Below are 23679 nucleotides of genomic sequence, written 5' to 3'. Positions count from 1 at the left end.
TGAGGTGGTGTTTGGGGGGTGGATGGAGATAGATATGGAAGTTGTGGAGGGTTTGCGAGGATGTGAGGGGGGGGGAGTGTGAGTGTGAGATGCACTTTGTCGTCGTCGTGGTTTTGTGGGATATGTGTATTGAGAAGAGGGGAGGTTTATCATCGTAGTTGTGAGGGAGTTGAGGGTCTGCTGGGCTTGGGCAAGTCAATGTCTCCGTTGTCTCCGCTTTGAAGCATGCTTGCTGTACAGTACTCTACTCGGGATGAGGATTTCTGTAAGAAGGCGACGCAGCCAAAACGCACATTACTATTTCAGAAAGGTATACACCTTACAGGAAGTACTACAAATTCAAACACACCACGTCGGGGAATGCGAAGTTATGTATTGTTGGGAGACCCAACTTCTAACTGCGAAACATAGTATCTCGACTAAGAATACATCTCCCAAATATACAAGAGTGGGATATCCCTATCTTTCACAAGACTCCTTTGCCTTCCCCTCGAAAATTTACAAGCCACCCACCGGCTCTAATTCCCCTCAACAACAGTTGCGGCTCCTCGCCCACGACCACGACCCCGGAATCCATTACCACCTCGATCTCCACCACTACCACGTGCACCCCCACGGCCACGGCCACGCTGGTTCAGCGTCTGCGGCGGCGGAACCTGGTTGTAATTTTTGGGCCGGAAATTTGGATTAATCTTCATGACACCTGCCTCGGGGTCACCGTTGTCGACCGCATGATATCCGCCACGGGTGCGGCCCGCTCCTCCACGACCGGCACCGCCACGGGCTCCACCCCGGCCCCGACCACCGCGAGATGCGCCATCGGCGGTCTGGCTGCCGTTGGGCTGAGGGCGGAAAGGTAGGGTCGTCTGAGCGCCCACGCCGTTGGATGCGCCCCGGCCGCCTCGGCCACGACTAGCGAACCCAGCCAGTGCGCCACGGTACGAGTTGCCCAGCGGCGCGGGGGCGGCAGCTTCTCTCAGCTGGCCCTGTCCGGCGGGTCCAGTAGGGGCACCGTAGGCACCAGCAGTCAACGGAGTCGATTGGGTTTGTTGTTGTTGTGCGTCGCCTGCACGAGTCGTGGCGAGGAGCTGTCGGTAGGAGACATTGAGCACAGATGAGGCGAGCACGGTCTGGCCGCGGAAAGGGGAGCAGCGGTCTCCCAGCGTCGTGCCGCTCATGAACGAGACGTCGAAGACGACATCCAGCAAGACGGCCCGCGAGGTCCGGGTGAGTCCCACAACCGTTCCTCGAGTAGCGATAGGCACCTTGCCCGAATCTTGTGCATAGACTACCCGATCGCCGAGCTTGAATGTTTGATTTTGGAGTCGCTGCTCGACGTCGGATGGCCGCAGAAGGGCGCTTCGAGGGACACCGCGGATCTTCTTGGCCTGCATCTGCGGTTGGCTCCGGACAAGCTGATCAGCATCCTGCTCGATCAACTTGACAACATCGGAATCCAGCTGTTCAGCCTCTAGGGGAACGCGCTCGAAATTCTTGGCTTCGATCGATTTGAGCCAGTCCCGGATCTCTTGCATCTTCAGCAAAGCGACCTCTTCGGGGTAGAAATCGGTGGGCGTGTATCGATCATTTTGAGGATTCCGTTGAATTCCTGCAATGAACTCGGGAAAGTTGGTCATGTACTGTACCAGCAAGTCGACGGTTTTTTGGCTGAACTCCCATCCAGAGTCGCCACGGCGCGAATAGCCAAGCACCTTCTGCTTGCGCGCTTCAAATTTGAGGTTCAGACCCAAATTGACCCGCTGACCCTCAATGTCCACGGAAAACGAAGATGTGATCTTGGCCAAGACGAGGGGGTTTAAACGCAGGCTGCGAGCGATGGCATAAGATGGCATGTAAGGGCAGAGTCGCTCGGCATTCTTGGCACGCTCGCGTCCAAACTCGGGCTCCCGACCTTTTACCGCCGCGATCATGCCACTGACTTTGCCGTCTTCGTGTCCAGTAACATGCACCGGGCGTCCATAGTTGAATTCTCCCAGGAAGAATGCCCGAGAACCCTCAGGGAATTCCCGCTCAATAGGCAGAGCGTCTCTCTCGATGAACCGTTCGTCGGGGTTGATTACATCGTCCACAATCAACTGCAAGGCGTAGTCGGTTTCCTGTCCACTGATTTCGCCGAACTCTTTGACCGTAGCACCTTGATCAGTCTTGATCAAGCCCTTCAGTAGCTGTACGTGTACCATGGACTCAACCGGGCCGATGATAGTACCAAGTCTTTTGCTATAAGTTCCTTCGATTTTGTCGGCCTTCTTCTTCCATTGCTCGATCTGAGCCGGGGTATGAGGAATAGCGACCACGTGCTGCTCGCCATCTGGGAGAAGATAATCAAAAAGCTCATCCGACACACGAATGACAAGCGCTTCTTGCAAGAACGGATAACCAACGTGAACCCGCTTTCCGAGCTTCTGTTTGGCTAGCTCAGCGCTCGACCTGCTTCCAGGATCAAGCACAGTGATGACCATGCTCTCATTGCGGCTTTCCTGCTGGAACACACAAACTCCATGGAATCCCAACTGACCCACGTGGGGCAGAGTCTTGAGACTAGGGAAACCAGCCAAAGCTGACGCTCCAAGATGTGCTCCCTCCATCAGGCCGATGTAGGGCTCAAGTCCGTCCATGGTAGGCAAATCAAAAACGTTTTCGATACAGTGGCAGTTAGGAATATCAGGGAAAATGCCAGGAAGAGAAGAGGGGTAGGTGAACTGCACGTCTGGCGAGTAGGTGAACTTCAAACTGGCACCAAAGCCGTTTCTTGCTTTTTCTTCTGGGGTCAGTAGATGTTCCTTCGTGGCCAAAGCAGCCAACAGGCGCTTTTCGTCAATGAACGGGATCTTCACAACTGCCTCCCACTCCATCTTCTTTCCATTCATGTCCAACTCAAAGTCACGGGGATAAAAATCGATAATCGGCGAGTCGGGTGAGGTCATCAACTCATGGTACGCAGTAGGCACGGTCTTCTTGCTTCGATCAGGCAAGACTCCCATCAACTGCTCATAAGGCCTGAATGGCTTGCCAAGTCGGAAGTTCGTGTCGGCCTTCAAACCCTTCTTCACGTCTGCTCCGAATTAGTGGTCGGTAATCAAGTGGGCACATGTCATACTTACCAGAAATCATCGGGGCATAGTGATATCTGAAGAACCAAGGCCAAGACGCAATGCCTCTGTAATAATAGTACAGAACCCATTGGAGACCTTGGACGTAGTTCTCAGTCAACTCCTTCATCTCCTCGTGGCTATCCAGCCCCCAACCAAATTTGCCAACGTAGTACTGGTTCTTCCATTCTTGGAACTTCTCTTCGTACTTCTTCTCAGCCGCTTCTTGAGCTTCTTCGGCCGACAACTCCTGGACCTTCGCATTCTCGTACTTCCGAATAATCCTCTGTACAGCCAAAGTGGCCTCTTCATCGTCCTCCTCTTCACTATCATCATTCTCGTTGGCAGGGAGCTGAACTCGAATGAAGCGGTCGCCCTGCTCATCAGCGACGGTGGTCCAAGGCAGGCGAAGATCGCTCGCCAGCTGCTCCACAAACTTGCGGTCGCGAGCGGGCAGCGTAGAATTAAAGTCAAGAGGCTTCGTCTCCGACGCTTTCCCAGGTCGGTTCAACACGTACTTCTTCACTTCTTTGAGGAGCTCCTTCTGGGCAGGAGTGAGCGTAAGTCCCTTCGGCTTCTCATGCGCCTCGGTGGCGCCAGTCTTCTTCGCTTGTAGCCAACGTGCATCGGAGAACTCGGCTTCAAAAAAGCGATACTCAACACTGCTCAGAGCATCCAAGAGCATGCCTAGCCGCTCCATGTGGATGACGCCTTGTTCATTGATGTAGCCACCCATCTTAGGTAAGATCTCCTTGTAGGTCTTGAACATCAAAGCTAAAGCACCCTCGTTGATATGCAAATTGGGTAAATTGGGCAAGAAATCGTTTCCGACGAAGAATGCCATCAAGATAAAGTCGTCGATCACCCTCTCCATATCAAAGGGGAAGTCTAGGATACCCTCCTGCTCCAACTCCTGAAATTCCAGTTCCAAATATTCCCTGACCATACACAGATGCAAAAGATAGAAATTTTGGTGCTCAAGTTCCTTAGGCTTCTTCGAAACCTGGCGGCCAAACGTGACCTCCTCACGGAGAAGGCAGAAATGAGGGTCGTGACTCAGCAGACCCAACATGATCAGATCGGCGTCAAGGCCGTAGAGACAGTGGCGAACATTGGGATCATAATCAGGCTGTGCTTTCGCATGCCGGATGTATTCCATGATTTTGTGCTCACCCTCACCAGGAGTCTCGTGGCCGGAAAGCACAATGTCAACTCCCTGCCAGTCCTTGTCCTCCGAAATCTTCTTGCTGATAAAGTATTTCAATTGTTCAGTCAGTTTCGCCATGAACTCGGTTCCCGGGGTAATGCAATTGCTGTCAAAAGGATCTTCCTTGGGCATCTCGATGCCCTGAGCAATCGCCTTGTCCTTGGCTACCTCAGCGTCCAGGGCCGTGCGGAAACGTCGCGCACGCTGCTGGTTCATCTTGGCGCGGGGAGCCACGCCATCGACGGCCATAAAAAATAGCTTCTTCGGCTTGATCTTGCCGTACAAATGCTCGATATAGTTGAAAATTGCGATGAACATCTTATCTTCAGTCATGCGGAATGTAGGCGAGTCGCTGTCCTTGTGGGTACAGTTGTGAATGATACCGTTCATGTCCAGGTACAGATTGTCGAACTCGGGAATCCGGTTCTCTGCGATCAGCAGCGAGATGGCGGGATACCGCTCGCTCAGCCAACGGAAGAACTTGGGAACACCCATGGTGAATTATGTAAAGAGAATCTAGCGTAAAAGGTGTAGGTTCTAGAGACGAAGATTATCAAGGAGACAAAAGCTGCCGTTGAGTCGTAGATCGTCGCAGGAGTGGTGGAAGTGGCGGTGGTCGTCAATAATCAATGAAGCTCCAAGCTCGGAGGCGAATCATCCAGCGCACAGCGTAATGGGCGGTCGCAGAGAAACGGAAACGACTGGGTATCCTCAAAGAACTATATTGACAGAGAAACTTCGACACAGAAAGGAGAAAATGGAGAATAGGTGAACGTAACGAGGCGAGCAGGCGGCGAAGGCGCCTAATTGGCAAGAGGGGAAGAATGATGTGTTGTAGTGAATGAAGAGCAGAGGCCGATGATGAATGACTCGAACTACAGCTCGGATGGATGCGCCTCAGGCAGACCCGCCTTGGCATCATGTGAGCCTGCCAAGCCCCTTCTTGTTCCATTTTGGGATTAGCTCCCCCGGGCGGTCATTAACGCGCCCTCAACGGCAAAGTCGCGTTTCGCCCAGTGCGAACAGGAAGCTCGCTCTTTGCTCTGCTCTGCTCTGCTCTGCTCTGCCCTGCTGCTTAATACTCCACCTTCTCCGAGTCCCAACCTTCCAACCGGGTATTCATCTTCCATTTGTCTTACATTACTCGCAATATAGCTCCTGCAATCCGCATCTATACATACATATAATCTTCGGTGGACAAAAGCCATGGAACCTTACGACGAAAGTAGGAAACCCTCTGCGAGATGTGTTGCGCGAGCAACTTTTCTAACTCTCACCCACAATAGCTTTCGTTGAGGAGCAGGAGGAACAAGAGGAGGAGCGCACTGAGGAGAAGATCATCAATGAAGGTATGAATCACCTCTAGCTCTGGCTGGAACGGCAAGCAATCGGAAGACTAAGTGTTACATCAGAGTACAAGACATGGAAGAAGAACGCCCCATTTCTCTACGACATGATCCTTAGCACGGCACTGGAATGGCCTACACTTACAACGCAATGGCTACCTGATAAGCAAGAGTATGCGCATGCATCCGTGTTGAGCTTCTACCCATTCTAACACAAGTTAGGGTTCCTGATAAGCCTTATTCCACTCACCGTTTACTCATCGGCACTCACACGTCGAGCGATGCGCAAAACTACTTGCAAATTGCCCATGTACAGCTTCCTAATCCTACTGCGCCCAACCCAGATGACTACGATGAGGATCGCGGCGAGATCGGCGGGTACGGCGGCAGCTCCAAGAAAGCGCCCATGGAGATCAAATTCAATATCGTGCAGAAGATTGACCACAAGGGTGAAGTCAACAAAGCTCGTTACCAACCGCAGAATCCCAACATCATTGCAACAATGTGTACGGACGGACGGGTGATGATCTGGGATCGCTCGAAGCACCCTAGTCTGCCCACCGGAACGGTTAACCCTCAGATGGAGCTGCTAGGCCATACGCGAGAAGGGTTCGGACTTAGCTGGAGCCCCCACACTGCCGGTCACCTTGTCACGGGTAGTGAGGACAAGACTGTTCGTCTTTGGTAAGACCGACACTCTCACTGACTCCCAATTAGTGTTCGGCTACTAATCACGGTGTCAGGGATCTGACGACATACACTAAGGGCAATAAGGCTCTCAAGCCGGTGCGGACCTACACGCACCACTCTTCTATTGTCAATGACGTGCAATATCACCCTCTGCACTCTTCCCTGATCGGAACGGTCTCCGATGATATCACCCTTCAAATCATCGATATTCGTGAAGCCGAGACGAACCGCGCGGCCGCTTCCGCAGAGGGTCAGCACCGCGATGCCATCAACGCTATTGCATTCAATCCTGCTGCCGAGACCGTCCTGGCGACTGGATCGGCTGATAAGTCCATCGGACTGTGGGATCTGCGTAACTTGAAAACCAAGTTGCACGCCCTGGAATGCCACAATGACTCTGTGACCTCCCTCTCTTGGCACCCCTTCGAAGAATCCGTCCTTGCCAGTGCAAGCTATGACCGTAAGATCATGTTTTGGGATCTCAGCCGGGCTGGAGAAGAGCAGACCCCTGAAGATGCACAGGATGGACCACCAGAGCTGTAAGTTTAATGTTGCCCAGACCATGGGATGAAATACGCCCGCTAACCAGATACGCTTCAGTCTCTTTATGCACGGTGGCCACACCAACCGCATTTCTGACTTCAGCTGGAACCTCAATGATCCTTGGGTTCTCTGCTCTGCTGCGGAGGACAATCTTCTGCAAGTGTGGAAGGTGGCCGATGCGATTGTGGGCAAGGATCTGGAGGACGTGCCGACTGAAGAACTGGAGCCATGAGTTTAATTTCGCTTGCAACAAAAACCGGAAGCCTACATTATTGATACCTACCTTGAGCGGTTGTCTTGCTTCTTGTATTGCTACACGCGTCTCACAGATACAGTCAAGTGGAGTTTCATATCGGGGAGCGCCCTTGTAGTAGATGACCCTGTCGCTGGTGTGCCTTAACATTTTATTTTGACGCCTTATGTAACAATGACAAAACTGCATGAAAAGAACATCTTGGGCATATTCAGAATCAAAATCGATAACAGGGTGTAGAGAGCAAGCATCCCAGTTTGCATTAACAGTCCACCAGGGGACATAGTGCTGGCTTCTATGAACAATCTTTTAAAAGCTATGCCATTAATAGCAATGCATGTAATCTCGCCGTGTTGTCCTCACGATAAGCATCTCGACGGCATTCCGACCGTTAGCACCGATAAGCCAGGGCAGGTCGTGCGCAGCAGCGTTATGAGTGCTAACAATGCGCCGAAGATGCTGGTGCAGATCATGCGGGGTAGGGGGCGTGCAGCTGCCAAGCAATTGTCGGCGGGCCACCCTCTTGAGATCTAGGTACTTTTGATGAGTAGATATGCTTCGAGTACAGTCGATATTGATTATCTTGGCTTCTCCGGTAGATATTCTTCTAAACTGCGGATCTCACCTGTTTAATATCAGGTAATTAGTCTTGTCGCAGTCCGGAGTTCGGGGCATCGGAGAATGGTGAATGGTGAAATCAGTTTGGAATGAGCTAATCCACACTAGCGGCGAGTTCCCCTCGTGTCAGCCCGTGCATTAAGCTGAGTGATTGGTCAGTAGTGCGGGCGGTGAGGGCGGACACCTGAGATCGGAGAGGGGCCATTTCGCTCCGAAAAGGTAACGCCGTTCAGCGCGGCGAGCCTTAATTTTTTCCTTTTCTCATCCTTCATCGGAGTAAAAAAAAAAATACAAGAAGTTCATTAATTGTCAGTTTGTCTTGCTGTGTGTCGAAATTGGTGAATTTTGCTTGCGCTCTTCATCACCATCGATCAGGGACGTGTTGCCCACAGCTAAGCTCCTCCACACATATACCTCCATTACCCCCTCATACATCCCACTCCCACCACTTCTCCCCTCCCTCTGGTTTGAGTCATGGCCTCCGGAACCTCCCCTCCCCACGGCCCCAAGCCCAAGTCCGCCATTCCCTCCCACATGCTGAACGGCGGTTCTCCCCTTCATCTGTCTCTGGGCTCCCGCGATGCTCGTGAGCGCGAAAGTCTCAACTCCTCCATTCGTTCGTCCTTCACTCCCCGCGTTCCTGTGGAATTCGCCGACTTGCCTGAAAACATCCGCCCTGTCGGAGATTCCAGTCAGTACCAGGACGATACTCCTTCCGGTTCTGTTGTCGCCAGGTAGGCCATCTATCCATTTGTTTGCGGCCATTCTCTTGCTGATAGCTCGCAGGCCTACCCTGAGGGATCCTGCTCGTGATGCCAGGGATGAGGCCGGTGCCTTGACCCCGCCTGCCAATGAAAGCCGACCAGCCAGCCCTTACACCCTTTTCCCTCCCATTGACTTTGATGGATTGAGCTGGCCTTGTGAGTATTGATGGAACCATCAGGGAGGAGTCTTTCTAATCCACTTCTGCTGTAGGCCCCGGTACCCGGGCGCGCCTGGAGTCAACCCCCGAGGAGAACGAAGAGCGCATCAAGAAGCTGGCTGGTGCTGTGAGAACTATTCTGGAATGCGTCGGAGAGGACCCGGAGAGAGAAGGACTGCGGGAGACGCCCGAGAGATACGCCAAGGCTATGCTTTACTTCACAAAGGGATACGAGGAGAACGTTCGGGATCTCGTCAACGGTGCTGTTTTCCATGAGGATCACGATGAGCTGGTTATCGTCAAGGATATCGAGGTGTTCTCGCTGTGCGAGCACCACATGGTTCCCTTCATGGGCAAGGTATGATGATCGACCACCAAAGTGTACAAAGGTCGCAATGCTGACTAGGATCCCGAACAGATGCACATTGGCTACATCCCCGACCGTCGCGTGCTTGGTCTCTCTAAGCTGGCTCGTCTGGCAGAGATGTTCTCCCGTCGCCTACAAGTGCAAGAACGTCTGACCAAACAGGTTGCTTTGGCCATCTCCGAGGTCCTTAAGCCCCGCGGTGTCGGAGTCGTCATGGAATCCGCCCATCTATGCATGGTCATGCGTGGCGTGCAGAAGACTAGCAGCACCACGACCACTAGCTGCATGCTAGGCTGCATGCGTTCCAGCGCCAAGACTCGCGAGGAGTTCCTCAACCTCTTGAACCGAAGATAATGTCTCTTATGCCCTCTCAGCTTTCCTTTATGACGCACTTGTTACCCCTCTCGTTTTAACACTGGATGGTTTCATGATTTAAGGAGTTACGGCGGTTTATACCTTTCAACAGGTCATTCATTGGGTTTCCGTGTTGGCATTCTTTCTTTTGGTGATTGTGGCCCGGAAGAGTCGCATGTTGCCTTTCACTTTTGCATAGATTCTTGGCATCGTCACGACGACTGACCAGGAAGAAGCCACATTTCTCCCAACGCTCTTGTCATCGCTTTTGGGGATTGTGCAAAACATTCGATAAACAAACAACAAGATTTCACGCTGCTCCCTCAACATTCTGCAGCGCGGAGAACCTCGTGGGGGTGTACTTTGGACGATTCAACATATTTTACTAATATCTTCTCAACCTGATATCAGGACATTACGGTACGGCTGGGGTGGTCAAATTCGGAGAACGGCGAACAAACGATCGAAAATTTTCATGTACATTGGAAGTCGAATGCATCTGATCAAATGTATTTATTTTGAAATGGTCGATCTGGATAGTGCCTTTTGGCCTCAAAAACACCGTTAGCTTGACTTCAAGGTTATGTCTCTTTTTTGTGGACATGCTCGGGTCTGTCTGTAGACATAGTTTTGCAGGCTAGCTAGTTACTTTTATCGTTCTTTTTCCTTGTAAACACCAAATGCTGTCCGACCCTGTGAAAGTCCGATGATCAAGTTCCCTGGTCAGCTTGTTCTTAAGTGCTCGGACATCGGCGCAAGTCCGTATACACTTCGACAGTTACAACACACACCTCCGCCGTATCTGTGTATCCCTGTTTAGGACAGCCTGTAGAAGTAACACACAATTCCTATATCTAATCAAGATCCGAGATCCGAACTATAGGGATACTGAATGATTGAGAAGACTAAAACTGAAGGAAACTATCATGAAAGCTCCGCGTTATAAGGAGCAACCTCACCAGTGAATGAACATGCCTAATTGGTGTGGCTTTGCCTACATTCAGTCTCACTCTGAGTCTCGCAGTGAATGATTGACTGTAGTGAATTTTGCATCAGCAGGCTGGCCTGGGTGGGGTATATCAGTTGCTATGGTGTTCGTTTCTCCTTCATCTTTCACCATCCACGAACAACTCATCTTCCTCTTCCCACTTTCTATCCATTATTTCTGCGATTATCATCCAAGCAAGTGTGAAAAGCCTCAACGCACATCTGTCTTAATCCTGCGGCCGCTTGATAACAATCCTCCATCTCTCCTGGCTCGATTTGAAGCGAGGTAAGTGTCTTGTTGAGTGAGAATTATAGTCTTTCTCCAAGATATGTTGGCACAACACTGACTTTGTTCACAAGTAGACATAAGACGTTCTACGGCCTTCCTGCTGACAGCATCAGAAAAGCAGCCTCGCTGTCATCATGGCAAGGGCGTATACCCCCGACGAGCTGGCAGCCGCCGAAGGCTTGCTTCTTCTGTGGGCGAGCCGACGCGTCACAGCCACCTCACGCGACGTCCAAGGAGCTGCGAGCAATAATCACGGGGTGAACAGCCATGAAGATACCGAGCACAGTCAGCAGCATGAGGATATGCAGACTTTCCGCGGCCACGATGTGGATATGCCGCCACCCTCTCGTCCCCAGAGTCAACCTCGTCCTCCTGTGAGCGCTGCTCATAGACTCGAGCCAATCGGTACCTCTAATAATCGAGTGATCAACCCTCCTATTCCAGTGGTCTTGTTTCATCAAGGGCCTCATCTAAGCACAGCTCGTACTGCCACGCAGAACAGCATTCCTGGGCTGCGAGCAAACATCCCCCCGTTCCACGAAGAGGGCTCTCCGCAGTATGCTCACGACCAGGAACAGCGTCAGATCACACGCTTGATGATTCTGCGCCATGTTATGAACAACAGACCCCCTGGCAGAGCCGAAATTGCGCGGCAGAACACCATGCAGCGCTTCCCACCGCGTGGCAGCCGCCTGGATTGTGAGCAGACGTCCCGGCTCGGTAGAGTCCCAGGTGCTGCTCGAGACCGCGCGAATCGCTTGCCTCCACGCTTCTTGCCTACGAGAGACCCCAGACCCGCTGACTCGCGCCATGTATCGGCGGGCAGCCGCAATCCGGGACACAATGGATCAACTCAACATGACGTGCAGACCAACGCCGCCCCTCATGATGCCTCGGGTCGAACCGCCAATTCAACCACCGATGTCAACGGCTCAGCTGCAGTCTCTTCTCATCAAGAGCAAAGCACCGCAGACTCCCAGCCTGGTATGTCGCTGCAGAAGTATCTGATCCGGCAGCAGATGATCGCGGGCGTACAGCCAGAGGAGATCGCACCCATCCGTCCTCAGGCGATGGTGAACAACCCTTCAGCTCCTGTTGTATTGCAGGTCAGAAACGACGCTGTCGCCGTGCCTAGGATCCCACCTGCGCAGTTCAGCGGACCACTTCAGCCTCTCCGGATCGTGCCACGCGGGGTTTCTGGATCTGTCAATGGACCGGTGACCAGGGACACTGCACTACACAGTCATCCTGTGAACCAGGACCCCGAGCCCAAGTCTGAAGACGACAAGTCTGCGGCTGCCAACAATGAACCTCAACCTCAACCTCAGACCCCGCAGCGTCCAGCAAATTCTCGCTATCTCACACGCTCTGTCACACGGCGTACCCGGGACCAGAACAGCCTGGACACCTCTACGCCTGAGTCTCAAGCACCAGCATCAGCGGTGGTCAAATCCGAGGATGACACCAACCCAGCCGCTCATCCACCCCGTCTCCAGCCCAACATCTCAGCCCCAGATAGCAACAACAACAACAACACCAACACCAACATACTCTGGGCCCAAGAACAAACCACAGAGGAAGCGCCCCGCCGCCCCTCCACCATCGCCCTCACCATCCCGCACAACAACTTCGACCTCCTGGCCGCCCTCTCCACCCACCCCGAACTCACCGTAATGATCACGGACCTCCTGCACCCAGAGGACATCCTAACCCTCCTCACCACCTCGCGCCCCCTCCACCAAACCCTGCACCACAACCTCCCCACAATCACAACCCACCACCTCCACCACCTCAACGCCACCACCCACCCACCAAACATATCAGACACCTTCCCCCTCATCTGCTACCCACGCCTCTACACCCAACCCCAACCCCAACCCCCGACCCCCAAACTAACCTACCTCCTAATGCTCACCTCCCGCACCACCACCATCAACCGCATCCTCACCACCCTCCAGACAGCCCACATCTTCCTCCCCGCCGGCACGGCCCTCGTCCTCCGCAAGATCTGGTTCCTGATGGACGTCCCCGACAACCACCGGCGGGAGTGGACGGTCCGCAACCGCAATCTGTGGTCGGATCTAGATCTGTTCCTGGGCGTGTTTCTCATGGTCCAGGTCGATGCGTTTCTGGCGGAGGTGAAGGGGGTGAAGCGGTGTACGGTCATGCGGCAGTTGTGTCTTGCGCAGCGCTCGTTGGCAGGGTTGGCGGATTATCTCGGGGGAAAGGTTTGGGGGGATGAGATGGGGGCGGAGGTTGAGCGGGCGTTGCGGAGATGGATGGGGATTAGCTCTTCGTCTGATGCTGGTGCTTCTGCTGCTGATAAAGAAGAGAAAAACGAAGCTATCGGTGATGGAATCCCTGGACCCGCTGTCCCCAGCGACCCGGAACCCACTACACCCACCACCGCAGCCACCGCAGCCACCACCACCACCACCACCACCACCCCAAATCCAACCGGAGAAGAGCCCGGCGCCCTGCAGTACGAATACTACGGAAGGAAGAACGCCCCCACCAAAATCAAACTGCTGCGCCCCGACGAGTGGATCATGCGCGAGATCCTGCACCGCGGCTTGGACCTGCAGAAGATGTACAAGCTGGTGTTTGCTGAGGGAAGGCGCGAGCAGTTCGAGACCCCCGGTGTCGCGGGCCAGAGGGTCACTTGGGATGAGCAGATGCGGTTGGCGACGCTCAGGAGCCAGGTCGATTGGATGGAGGTCGTGAGGTTGGATCGTTGATAAGCCGGGGATTTTCTTTTTTCGAAGATTGGGAGGTTTTTTCGATGATGGTGGCTTTTTTCGATAATGGGGTTCTTTGTTTTTCTTTTTCGATACGGGGTTCTGGTGTGGATGGGTGGAGTTGGATGGGGAAAGGCGTGGTGACAAGGGGTTATGAATAGATGTTGGATGAGGAAATGCATGATGAAACGCATGATGAAACGCATGGCACATCTACTGGTGCGGTGATGCTTCAAGACACTGGGACTGTACATCTGTTCATACGAGATTTCAACAGAATCTGTAATAAAAAAGATCTGATACTTTGATGTCCTTTGCCCACTGAGGACCATCTCAAAAAGTAGACCTCCACATCACACCAAAGTCTAAACACTAGTATACATGGACGGAAGATTTATTGTACATGACGAGGCAGACCTCCAGGCTTAGTACAGAGTACCGCACTCCCAGTTCTCGGCCTTGTCGACATCGCCCTGGCCCTTGTACTTGGCCAGGCTGGGCCACGGGCAGATCGGGCGCTGCTTGTCGACACCATCGGCAACAACGTCGTTCTTGTACTTGGTGGGGATCAGGTAGTCGGGGGCGTTGTCGTTCTCCACCCAGTCCACCATGGCGAGGATGAGATCGTGCTTGCTGTCGTTGAAGCCGGGCACGCCGAAGATGGTGCCGGACAGGGAGCCAGCCTGGCTGTCTCCGTTCATGTAGTAGGGGGCGTCTTGGTCGCTGGGGGTGCTGGTGCAGTGCTCCATGCCGGGGACGAAGAAGAAACGGTAGAAGTCATCGACGGGGATGCCCTGAGGCCGGAGAGCCTCCTGGTAATGGTTGTAGAGGTACAGGGAGGACTTGGACGCGATCGACGGGTCGGAGTAGCCGTGGTAGTGGAGGAGCTTGCCGCCCTTCTTGTAGAAAGGAGAAATGTCGAAGTCGTCGGCGGTGGCATTGCCCGGGTTCAGCTTCTCGGAGAGAGCGACGAGATCGGGGTTCCAGTCTTCCCAGGTCCAGTCTCCGCCGATCTGGAGCATGTACTGGATGTAGGTGACGAAGTCGTCGTCCAGAGTAGGGGCGCCAACCTCGGTACCCAGCGTGTATCCAGGGAAGATGAAGGTGTCGTTGGCTTCGACCCAGGGGTTGAACAGCTTGTTGACGGTGGTGAGCTGGGCGGGCGTCACACAGGTGTCGTTGGAGGAGGTGGCATTGCACATCACCGGGACAGGATCGAAGACACAGCCGAGGGGGTTCTGGAGGATGCTGTCCTTCAGCCCATCCTGGGGGTCACACTGCTTCAGCATCTCAGCCTGCACCGCCGTCATCTGTGCATCGGTGACGTGGTAGTCGGCCGTCTCTGGGAGATTCCAGATGGCAGTGAGCACGTTCCACAGCTGTTGGTGGTCGGTCCACCAGGCTGGCGCTCCCGCAATGACACCATCGAAGTCATCGGGGAACATCTGGACCTCCTTCATGCCCTGCTTGCCACCAGCGGAGCATCCACGGTAGTAGCTGTAGGAGATGTTGTGACCGTAGTATCCCTCCGTCACTTGCTTTCCGTTGACAACAGCGTCGTGGAGGGCACGGTAGCCCCAATTGGTCAGAGCAGCTTCATTGTGGTACCCGAAGCTGCCGTTGTTGCCTTCGTGGCCGGTATCAGTGGAGATACTGGCGAAGCCATACCAGGCGGTGTTCATAATGGAAGACCATCCAACCGATCCCGAGAATTCGCCGTTACCAACGGCCATGAACCGACCGTTCCACTCATCAGGAAGCACGATACCGACGCTGTGCTGAGTGTTGTTGGGCAGGGTGATGTTGGCCTGGGCAACACAGCTATCGACAGAGACCTCATAGGGGTTGTTCCCCGTGGGAAGAGAAGTCAACCCATAGTTGTACTTGATGGGAGGAGTGAAGTTGGCTCCTTTGACATAATGATCCGCATAGAAAACAGTAGAGTTTTCGGGCAAGAACGGGGCAATGCTCTCGACACTGCAGTTCCTTTTGGCCGCTGCCAGCGTGGCCACGGTAAGGAGAGGAGCAGCAGACTTCATTGCTGCAATGGAATCGAATGAAGGACGAAGGAATGTATGGAAGAAAAGAATGGAATGTGTATGTGTTCATGCTGGTAGCAACAGGAGGATGGCACATTTTATACCTCAGATGAAGCCTCCTGACCCCCTAAGAAAGGATAAACCAAATAAAGTGTGATTCTGGAATAGATCCACATCACGGCGACGCATGAGTCTGTGTCGATGCTGCACGCACTCGAAGAAGACCCATCATGGTGTATCAACTTTCAACAACCTTATGCTAGTGCTTTATCCACCACATTGTCTGACGGCCTAGCCGGCCTTCTCGAAGCTGATCTGCAAAAAATCGCTGGGAAGAGGAAAGTCTCCGCAGCAGCAAAACGGGAGCCAGGAACCGTTCGATCTTATCGTACGCCAAGGAATATCATTGGAGCTGGAGGTAAGCTTAATTTACCATTTCTTCTTGTTTCTGATGCTCCACCTCCGCTTCTGCACGACTAGAAACGGGGAGTGGATAAGATGACGACGACTTTCCATCGTAGGGCGCTGCTACTTCTTCAACATGAAACACGGTTCTCCTTGTCAAGTATATTTTGTTAGTCACCAAGCAGCTTCGGAATAGCTTAACTCTGGTCCGATGTCCGATGGATGCTATATCTCTCCGAGGTCTCAATCATAGAGAGACGGGCTTATCTCCGTTTGATCACGGCCGGAATTGTCTTCTGCATAGTGTGCCGTCAAAGCCTTGAATGAAAGAGCCACGTGCCCAGCACAGAAAGGTAGTCAAGGAACGGGTTTGACATGATACAGGGGATTCGTCTTGCGAGATTATTGATGGCACTCGCCAATCTATATTTGTTGCAGAAGGTTTTAGTGTCAGTGTGTGGGTTGAGCGACTGCGAAGGAGATCATTGGTAAACTAGGAATAGCATCTTGCTGTAATCGATTTGTCGCATCATTGCCAATCAAGAGACCTTGTACCTGAGCAAATAAGCACACTATGTCTGCAGTCTCAACAACCACATAGAATTTTAGCGAAGGCGATCCATGATATCTCGTAGAAACACTGTATGTGGGTAGTAGGTAGTGAACTAGTTTCGTAGTTAGTGGGCATCCAGACAAACCTGTCAAACACGGACCTCACTAAATCCGGCTGCCGAGCCCCGTGCACGTGACTGGCGAGCGGGTTGAACTTCTCTAGACCCCCCCCCGTGGTTTCCGGCTTACGACAACCCTTGACCTGTTATCAAGTCAACAAGACACACCAGTCTGCCCGCAGTCTGCCCCCCCAAACAGACCAGCCTCTTGTCATCTATTCCGCGATGAAGGTGCCGAGATAGTGTCTTTAGATGTTTATTCTGTCTTTTGAGGTTCTCCTAGTGCTCTCTGGGATCTCTCGAGTCGATCTCCGCCATGTTCATTCGCTCCTTGACAGTGAACCCTGCCTGAGCTGGAAACCCAATGTTCTTCCGCATCCCGACCGCCCACTTGCTCATCAAGGCCGACAGCATCTCGACCCTCTGCCGACTCAAAATTCCCTGATGATCTCTACGACCAGCTTAGTATAGCGAACATTCACTTAAACTTGTGTGCGCTATAGACTTCCTGCGCGTTGCCAGCCAACAGTGTGACAGACTGGCAAGTGTCGATCCCTCAAGCTGAGGGACTGGGTTGTTCCGATGTCACTCCATCCTAGCATGGGTGTCTAGGTACGTATTGCCTTGGATTTCAGATAGGCCCAGCCATCCCAAGGCTGGACGAGTATTTGCCTATCGTCCGATTCCTGGAATTTCTACATGTGATTTCGGTAGATCTCAGTCGTTTGTTTCTCGCCTCGAGCTGATGCTCGCTTCATGCGAAGCTCAGTCTCACATATGGCACATTGGTGAATCTTCGAGTAATTATCGGGGAGTTTGTCCTTTGATCTATCATAACCGTGCTTTTTTGCTCGAAGATGGCTCGGGCCCTTCCAAGCTGGGATCGCGCTATGTCTATTCGCCGCTGAACGGTTGTATACGCCGGCAGTTTCCTCGGGACAGTCAACCGAGCAAGTATAACAGCGGGTGATTGAGATGGCCAACAATCTTCGTTATCCCGAACCATGGTGCTTTTACCGGCTCGCTCCCCTCAATATATATCGAATGCTGCCTGGCTAAGTGGAACTGGTTGATCTAGCGACTGAGCATTGCAGGAAATCGACCTTGTGCAATGCTGCAATGGCTCACTTCGGTCGGATTGCTTCCTCTGTTGATCCACATCATTTGCGTTTGGGTATATATGGTTCTTGTAGATAGGTTCCTCTTTTTGACACCGAGGGAATGTGCTTCGCACAACAGGTGGCGCGTGGACAAGCTATTTGGTGAAGAGGCGGGGAAGGACATAAAGGATTGGCAGCAGAACGACCGACAATGAGCCGCAGCTCAAACTGAAGTCACAGGAGAAGGATCGAATCAGCGACCCAAGACCAGCTCTGTCTGCATCACGACAAGTGCAAAAGAAAACCAAAGTCTTGGTTGCATAATCGCATCAAGCACAGCACCCAGGCAAAATAGCCATGGAAGAAGTCGGGGGCTCTGCCAGGCTGACTTGAAGCGCTTCCCATTCGGCGGCAATCCGACTTAGGGGCATTTCGACATCGCAAGTCGGTCCCAGCCCCGGTGCGAGGAACTGGGAGATCAAGTTTCGATTGCTCCGGGAGCAACCCTCTGCTTGCCCGCTCATCATGTGGTGGGTGAAGTGCCCTTCATCTCGTGAGAGCGACTCACTATCGTAGTAAGAGCCACGCAGCAATACTGGGACTGGCGGGACGTGGGATTCTGGCTCGCCCAAGAAAGTCGCCCGCTTTGACTCGGTCGACTGACTGACTCTTCACTATTAAAGAAGAGAAGTCCAGTCATTTGCCAGTCATTTGCCAGCCACTTCCCGCCGATAAGTAGAACTCCATCCAGCACCACACTTCCATCAACGGGTGGTGGTGTTCTTCGTACTGGTAGCCCGCCTTAAAGAGGAATTCCACACCACATCCCCCTCTTATTCTTTCGCTGTGAATTCACTCTATTCAAGCGGATAGCATACAAAACAGGAACGGAAAGGTACGTCTATCCCTTCCATTCCCTTCCCTTTCCTGTCCTTGAGTTAATGAGACCCTTTCTATCGCCTTCTTCACTATGGAAAGTATTGTCTCCCCGGCTATTAACTTTTCTTCTCTTTTTCTTGACAGTCCGCCTTTGCTTTTCGTCTCATCCTCAACAACTACCACCGCCATCGAGTGTATCGATCTCACCCGGAAAAACCAGTCTTCCGCACCACCCAATCCCCAGCACTGAAGGAATCCTCTCTGAGAAACGCGGCCGGCACACGCCCACGCCCACCCACACCCACACCCACCCCCCCAACCCAATCCCAAACCTGAATCGCCTAGACAAGATACAATACACTAACTAGGCTCCACCGGACTTTCTCTCGCGCTGACATCTACATGCGAACCGTCTCTTTCTCTAGCGGGTCGGTCGTCTTGATCCCTGCCGCCTCTTTCCCTTCTCTTCTGCTTGGAACTAGATGCAGCTGAAGCAGCTTACATGGCTGGGTCCCGCAGGAGTCCGGTGTTGAGAGACGAGTGGAAAGCCTCCAACGACACTGGAGATCACAGAGATCGGGAACGGAATCATCGACCTCGAGGTTCCTATCGTGATCGGGGTAGGGATAAATTTCGCGATCGGGAGCCTCGCCGCCGCCCTAAGGAGGGCAGACCTGATTATTCGCTACGGTCGCCGCCTCCGCGTTCCCATCTTTCTTACGACGATTCACGTCCGCACCGCGAGTTTTCACCTCCTATCTCTCGTCGTGGCTCATCCGGTCTTCCGCCCCCTGACACCTACCCTAGCCAGAAGTCAGCTCGTCACCGATCACCCAACCCCGCGACTCGTCCTGATTCGCAAACGTACCGGTCGGTAGACACGGATAGACCTGCCGGCAAAGGCCTTCGACGAAACGACTCTCCATCTGCACCACCACCTTCGAAACGTAAGAGGACACGGAGCCCGTCCCCCGGTGGGTTTCATTCACACTCCAACCGGCCAGGACATCGTCGACCTTCCTTCAACCCCAACGACGAACTGGACCGTGGATATCCACCGAACAGGCGAGGCCGTTTTTCAGGACGCAGTAGAGGTGGTCGGAGGCCTTCTCCCGGGTCACGACGAGGAAGGGAACGCCGCAAGGCCGGAGGAGGCCGCCCTGTGTCCCCACACTCGAGGCGCTCGAGGTCGCCAGTCCGCGGAGGAAAGCCATACTCTCATCCTTCTCGACGCCCACACAGCCCGTCCTTCGAAGACGAGCCCCAGGGCGAACGCCGCTACCGCTCACTATCCCGTCATTCTGCTCAATCTGTGGCTTCGAGATACTCCGGAGACTCACGTCGGAACTCAATAGGTGTGCCCATGATGGATTCGACGAGATCGACTCGACCTTCGGGAGGCGATTCACGCAAGTCTTCCTCTCCTCGCCCAGAGCCGTCAGTTTTTGATAGTAATCCCGCCGGGGAAATATCCAAGGGAGAAGCCACGCGTAACACAACTCGGGGAAGACGTGTGTCTGATGCTTCTAATGACCAGCATCCGAGAAATTTTCGGCCATCAGGAGATGGTTCCCATGTCTCAAGATCATCACATCATACGGCATCTCCCAAACCCCATGCTGAGTCCACATCCCCTTACTCGAAGGACCGGAGTGACTGGCCCGGACAACAATCATCGTACCAGGATTCCCACGTGTAAGTCGGCTTTTGAGATTTTCTTCTCTACAAGGCAAATCTAACTACGGTGTCTAATCAGCCGCTCTTCACCACAACGGCAAGGTAATTACGCCACGGGGGACTCGCCGAATCAGTATCAGCAACCACACCATTCTTCACACAATCGTGGTCCATCACCATCTCCAGGACCAACTTACCGCGATGAGAACTCGGGATATCGGGGGAACCATCATGGCAACATAGGTGGGCCTTCTCCTCGGGAAAGAGGTAATTTCAACAAATCTCACTGGAATACACCGAGTTCGCGGGGTCAAGCGGACCCGTCAAACCCTAACGAACCGTATGGGCCGTCACACAGTCCCTCACCTCCGCCAGCGGGTGATCGGGCAAGATCAGGTTCCAAAGAAGATAGTGATCAATATGGACGTTCACGACAGGATTCACGAGCAAATATCGACAGGTCTAGAGCCGATCCCGACAATGGTGATTCTCAAAGAAATCCGCCCCCGGGTATGCAACCATCTGCTGCTTCTGCTACACCAAATAAGGGAGGCAAAATAAGTTTCGCCTTCAAGGCCAAGACTGCTCCTGCCCCAGCTCCCAAACCGGTTCCCGACCTAGCTCAGAGGATGCTAGCTCGGGAGCCACCTCAGCGTGCCGCCGAGCCACCTTCACGCAACAGGATGCCGGTCGGCCCACCGCCAAAGTTCAAATCCGAGCCTCGCTTTGATCGCCGCGACCGCGACCGCGACCGTGACCGTGACCGTGACCGTGACCGCGAACGCGAACGTGACCGGCGTGAGCGAGAGCGTGACCGTGCACGAAATGACAGAAGAGACTTCCGGGACTCCCGCAATTATCGCGACACGCGAGAACCTCGTGGGCCCCGAGAGCCCCGAAGTATGCGTGAGGGTAGACGGGACGACCGCCGATTCGATCCTCCTCGCACCGAAAGACCTCGAGGAGATCGGAGACAGGATTTCCGCCCTGATCGCCGTCCCGAGCGCTCTCCAGAGCCGAGAAAGCAAATCAAGATTATGACCCGCATAAAACCACGCCCCGTTCTTTCTGAGGAATTCGCAAATTCGGATTCTGTATACTACCGAAAACCAGGGAATGAATCGGTCATTGGTGCAGGCACTTACGGCAAGGTTTTCAAGGCGATTCATGTGTACACCCAGCGTAAAGTTGCGCTCAAAAAGATCAGAATGGAGGGTGAGAAGGATGGCTTCCCTGTGACCGCCGTTCGAGAAATCAAGCTGCTTCAACATCTTCGCAATAACAACGTTGTCAGCTTATTAGAAGTCATGGTGGAGAGAAATGAGTGTTTCATGGTGTTTGAATACCTCTCGCACGACCTGACTGGTTTGATCAACCACCCGACCTTCACTCTAACAGAAGCGCACAAGAAGGACCTCGCCAAGCAGATGTTTGAAGGCTTAGATTATCTCCACCACCGAGGCGTCATGCACCGTGATATCAAGGCTGCTAACATCCTGATCAGCAACCGAGGGCAGCTGAAGTATGCCGATTTCGGTTTAGCACGATTCTTCTCCAAAAGTCGCCAGCTAGATTATACGAACCGTGTCATCACCATCTGGTACCGACCACCGGAGCTACTACTTGGTGAGACTCGGTACGGCCCCGCTGTTGATGTCTGGAGTGCGGCTTGCGTATATGTTGAAATGTTCACGAAGAAGGCTGTTTTCCCGGGTGAGGGAGGGGAGATAAGTCAACTCGACAAGCTCTACAATTGCCTTGGCACCCCGAACCGCGCCGAATGGCCAGATTTGATTGAGATGCCTTGGTTCGAGCTAATGCGCCCGACGGAGCGGAAGAAGAGGATTTTTGAGGAGGTCTACGGCGAAATCCTCTCGCCAGCAGCTCTCGATCTTATATCTCAAGTCTTCCAGTATGACCCTGCGAAACGACCCACCACTGGGCAGATATTGGCGCACCCATACTTCACCACGGAGGAGCCACGGCCTCAGCAAGCTATCGAGTAAGTCTTCGTGCCTCGGCTTGATTTAATATTGAAACCTAACTGATGGTTTTTAGGCTCGAGAACATTGAGGGTGATTGGCACGAGTTTGAGTCTAAGGCCCTCCGCAGAGAGAAGGACAAAGAACGCCGGGCAGAGTACCAGAGGGATAAAGAGAAGCGCAAGGTGGCTCCTCTGGCACCCCAAAGTGACAGGGACGCCAAGCGCATCAAGGCTGGCTCCGAACGTCAGTCAGACTCCGCACAGCCTGCCGAGTAATAGGTTGCTGCATCTATTTAACGATTTGCTGGGTTGGGACAGCTACGAAGTACTTTGACCCTTTGCTGATGACATGATTTCGATATTCTTGTACTTATGAATGTCCTTCAAGCTTCCAGGCCTACTGACGATTCGGAGGTTGGGCCAGTTGACTCGTCCAGTAATTCCAAGGTAGCATTATAATTCCTTTTATCATATTTTGTGGGACACGATTGGAACACCATGCATGCATTTGTTATCCATGTTTCAGATGACTCGAGGGGGTGTTATAGTTTTGTGTTTCGTCCAGTCATCACCGGTTGCTGCTCGATTCCCCTTGCGAATGGCATTGTTCACCTGATTTAAAGAAGACATTCAAACAAGTATTTCAAATTCGAAGGCAGAGTACTTGTCGATTCGAGACATAGATCAAGAGGTGTAGAATTATGTAGAGTGTTGTAGGGTGCTAAGCATCAAACAACTGCTAAGCATCAAACAGTCGGCTCCCGCCCTATGATCGGACCTTGTCAGTAACCAAGCGACCGCATGACGTTGCAAGCATCAAGCATTGCTCGGGACGTAAGATTATTACGACAATCAGAAATGCCTTTTCACCTCACACTCTACCAGCGCATAGCCAAGTCAGGCCAATTCACGCGGTTGAGCACCTCGGATTACCAGAGTATGTGATATAAGAGCTTCATCATGGTAGAGACCCCGAAGGTCCGAGAGCAGAAGGAAAAGTGACGGACGCACCGAATCCGTGAAAAAACTACGATGCCCTTGCATTATAGAGCAGAGTGGACTACGAGTACTGCCTGCCGGATCCACCACAATTCCAGTCTGGATGCAAAAAGAAAAAGGGAATGTCCCGTCAATCAGGTCATCACCGCATCATGGAGCCCTGAGAAGAGCCCTCGTGATGATGGTTTTAGATGCGGGGTCTTGATGCTCGTTCTCGACACACTCATCGGAGTCGCCAGTGCAGTAGATAATTCGACAGAATCAAACAATTGTGCAACCAGCGATGATTTGAGTTGGTGGTCTTGGGTTTGTTATGGAAAAGAAAAAAAGAAAAGGAGAGGAAAGGAACGGGAAGAAGTCGAGGAATTTATATGGACGGAGACAACGGACGGAGCTGGAAAAACCACGGAGGCGGAAAAGCAGCGGGGCAGAGAGTTGATTGGCTAGGAGGCTCAGGAAGAAGCTTGACGGCAGAAAACTGACTTGTTCCAGTCGTTGTTC

At 53.0% G+C, this 23679-nt stretch overlaps 5 protein-coding genes across 5 annotated transcripts; 4 read left to right on the top strand and 1 right to left on the bottom strand.

The window, feature by feature from the left end:
- The first annotated feature begins 5598 nt into the window (after positions 1–5598).
- On the top strand, positions 5599–7287 carry BO66DRAFT_206197 (WD repeat RBAP46/RBAP48/MSI1 family protein). Its single transcript, XM_025642560.1, has 5 exons — positions 5599–5666; positions 5738–5835; positions 5886–6347; positions 6407–6892; positions 6954–7287. The coding sequence occupies exons 1-5, from the start codon at positions 5661–5663 to the stop codon at positions 7126–7128; spliced, it is 1227 nt and encodes a 408-aa protein (XP_025507610.1). The 5' UTR covers positions 5599–5660; the 3' UTR covers positions 7129–7287.
- A 954-nt stretch (positions 7288–8241) lies between these two features.
- On the top strand, positions 8242–9410 carry BO66DRAFT_398631 (GTP cyclohydrolase I; the record flags this gene model as incomplete). Its single annotated transcript, XM_025648655.1, has 4 exons — positions 8242–8501; positions 8554–8687; positions 8743–9047; positions 9108–9410. 4 exons carry the CDS (start codon positions 8242–8244, stop codon positions 9408–9410), a joined length of 1002 nt encoding a protein of 333 aa, XP_025507609.1.
- A 1410-nt stretch (positions 9411–10820) lies between these two features.
- BO66DRAFT_426280 (uncharacterized protein) lies at positions 10821–13424 on the top strand (the record flags this gene model as incomplete). The annotated part of the gene is made up of 1 exon (XM_025650279.1): positions 10821–13424. One exon carries the CDS (start codon positions 10821–10823, stop codon positions 13422–13424), a length of 2604 nt encoding a protein of 867 aa, XP_025507608.1.
- A 315-nt stretch (positions 13425–13739) lies between these two features.
- BO66DRAFT_388904 (tannase and feruloyl esterase) lies at positions 13740–15728 on the bottom strand. The gene has a single exon (XM_025646671.1). It carries the CDS (start codon positions 15461–15463, stop codon positions 13850–13852), a length of 1614 nt encoding a protein of 537 aa, XP_025507607.1. The 5' UTR covers positions 15464–15728; the 3' UTR covers positions 13740–13849.
- Positions 15729–18864: 3136 nt separating this feature from the next.
- On the top strand, positions 18865–22833 carry BO66DRAFT_206117 (putative protein kinase). The gene is made up of 3 exons (XM_025642559.1): positions 18865–20213; positions 20275–22197; positions 22254–22833. Exons 1-3 carry the CDS (start codon positions 19021–19023, stop codon positions 22453–22455), a joined length of 3318 nt encoding a protein of 1105 aa, XP_025507606.1. The 5' UTR covers positions 18865–19020; the 3' UTR covers positions 22456–22833.
- Positions 22834–23679: the final 846 nt, after the last annotated feature.

Source organism: Aspergillus aculeatinus (genome assembly GCF_003184765.1).
Source record: "Aspergillus aculeatinus CBS 121060 unplaced genomic scaffold BO66scaffold_6, whole genome shotgun sequence".
Lineage (NCBI taxonomy): Eukaryota > Fungi > Ascomycota > Eurotiomycetes > Eurotiales > Aspergillaceae > Aspergillus > Aspergillus aculeatinus.
The sequence above is the reverse complement of the archived record's forward strand: the minus strand, read 5'-3'. Positions and strand labels throughout refer to the sequence as shown.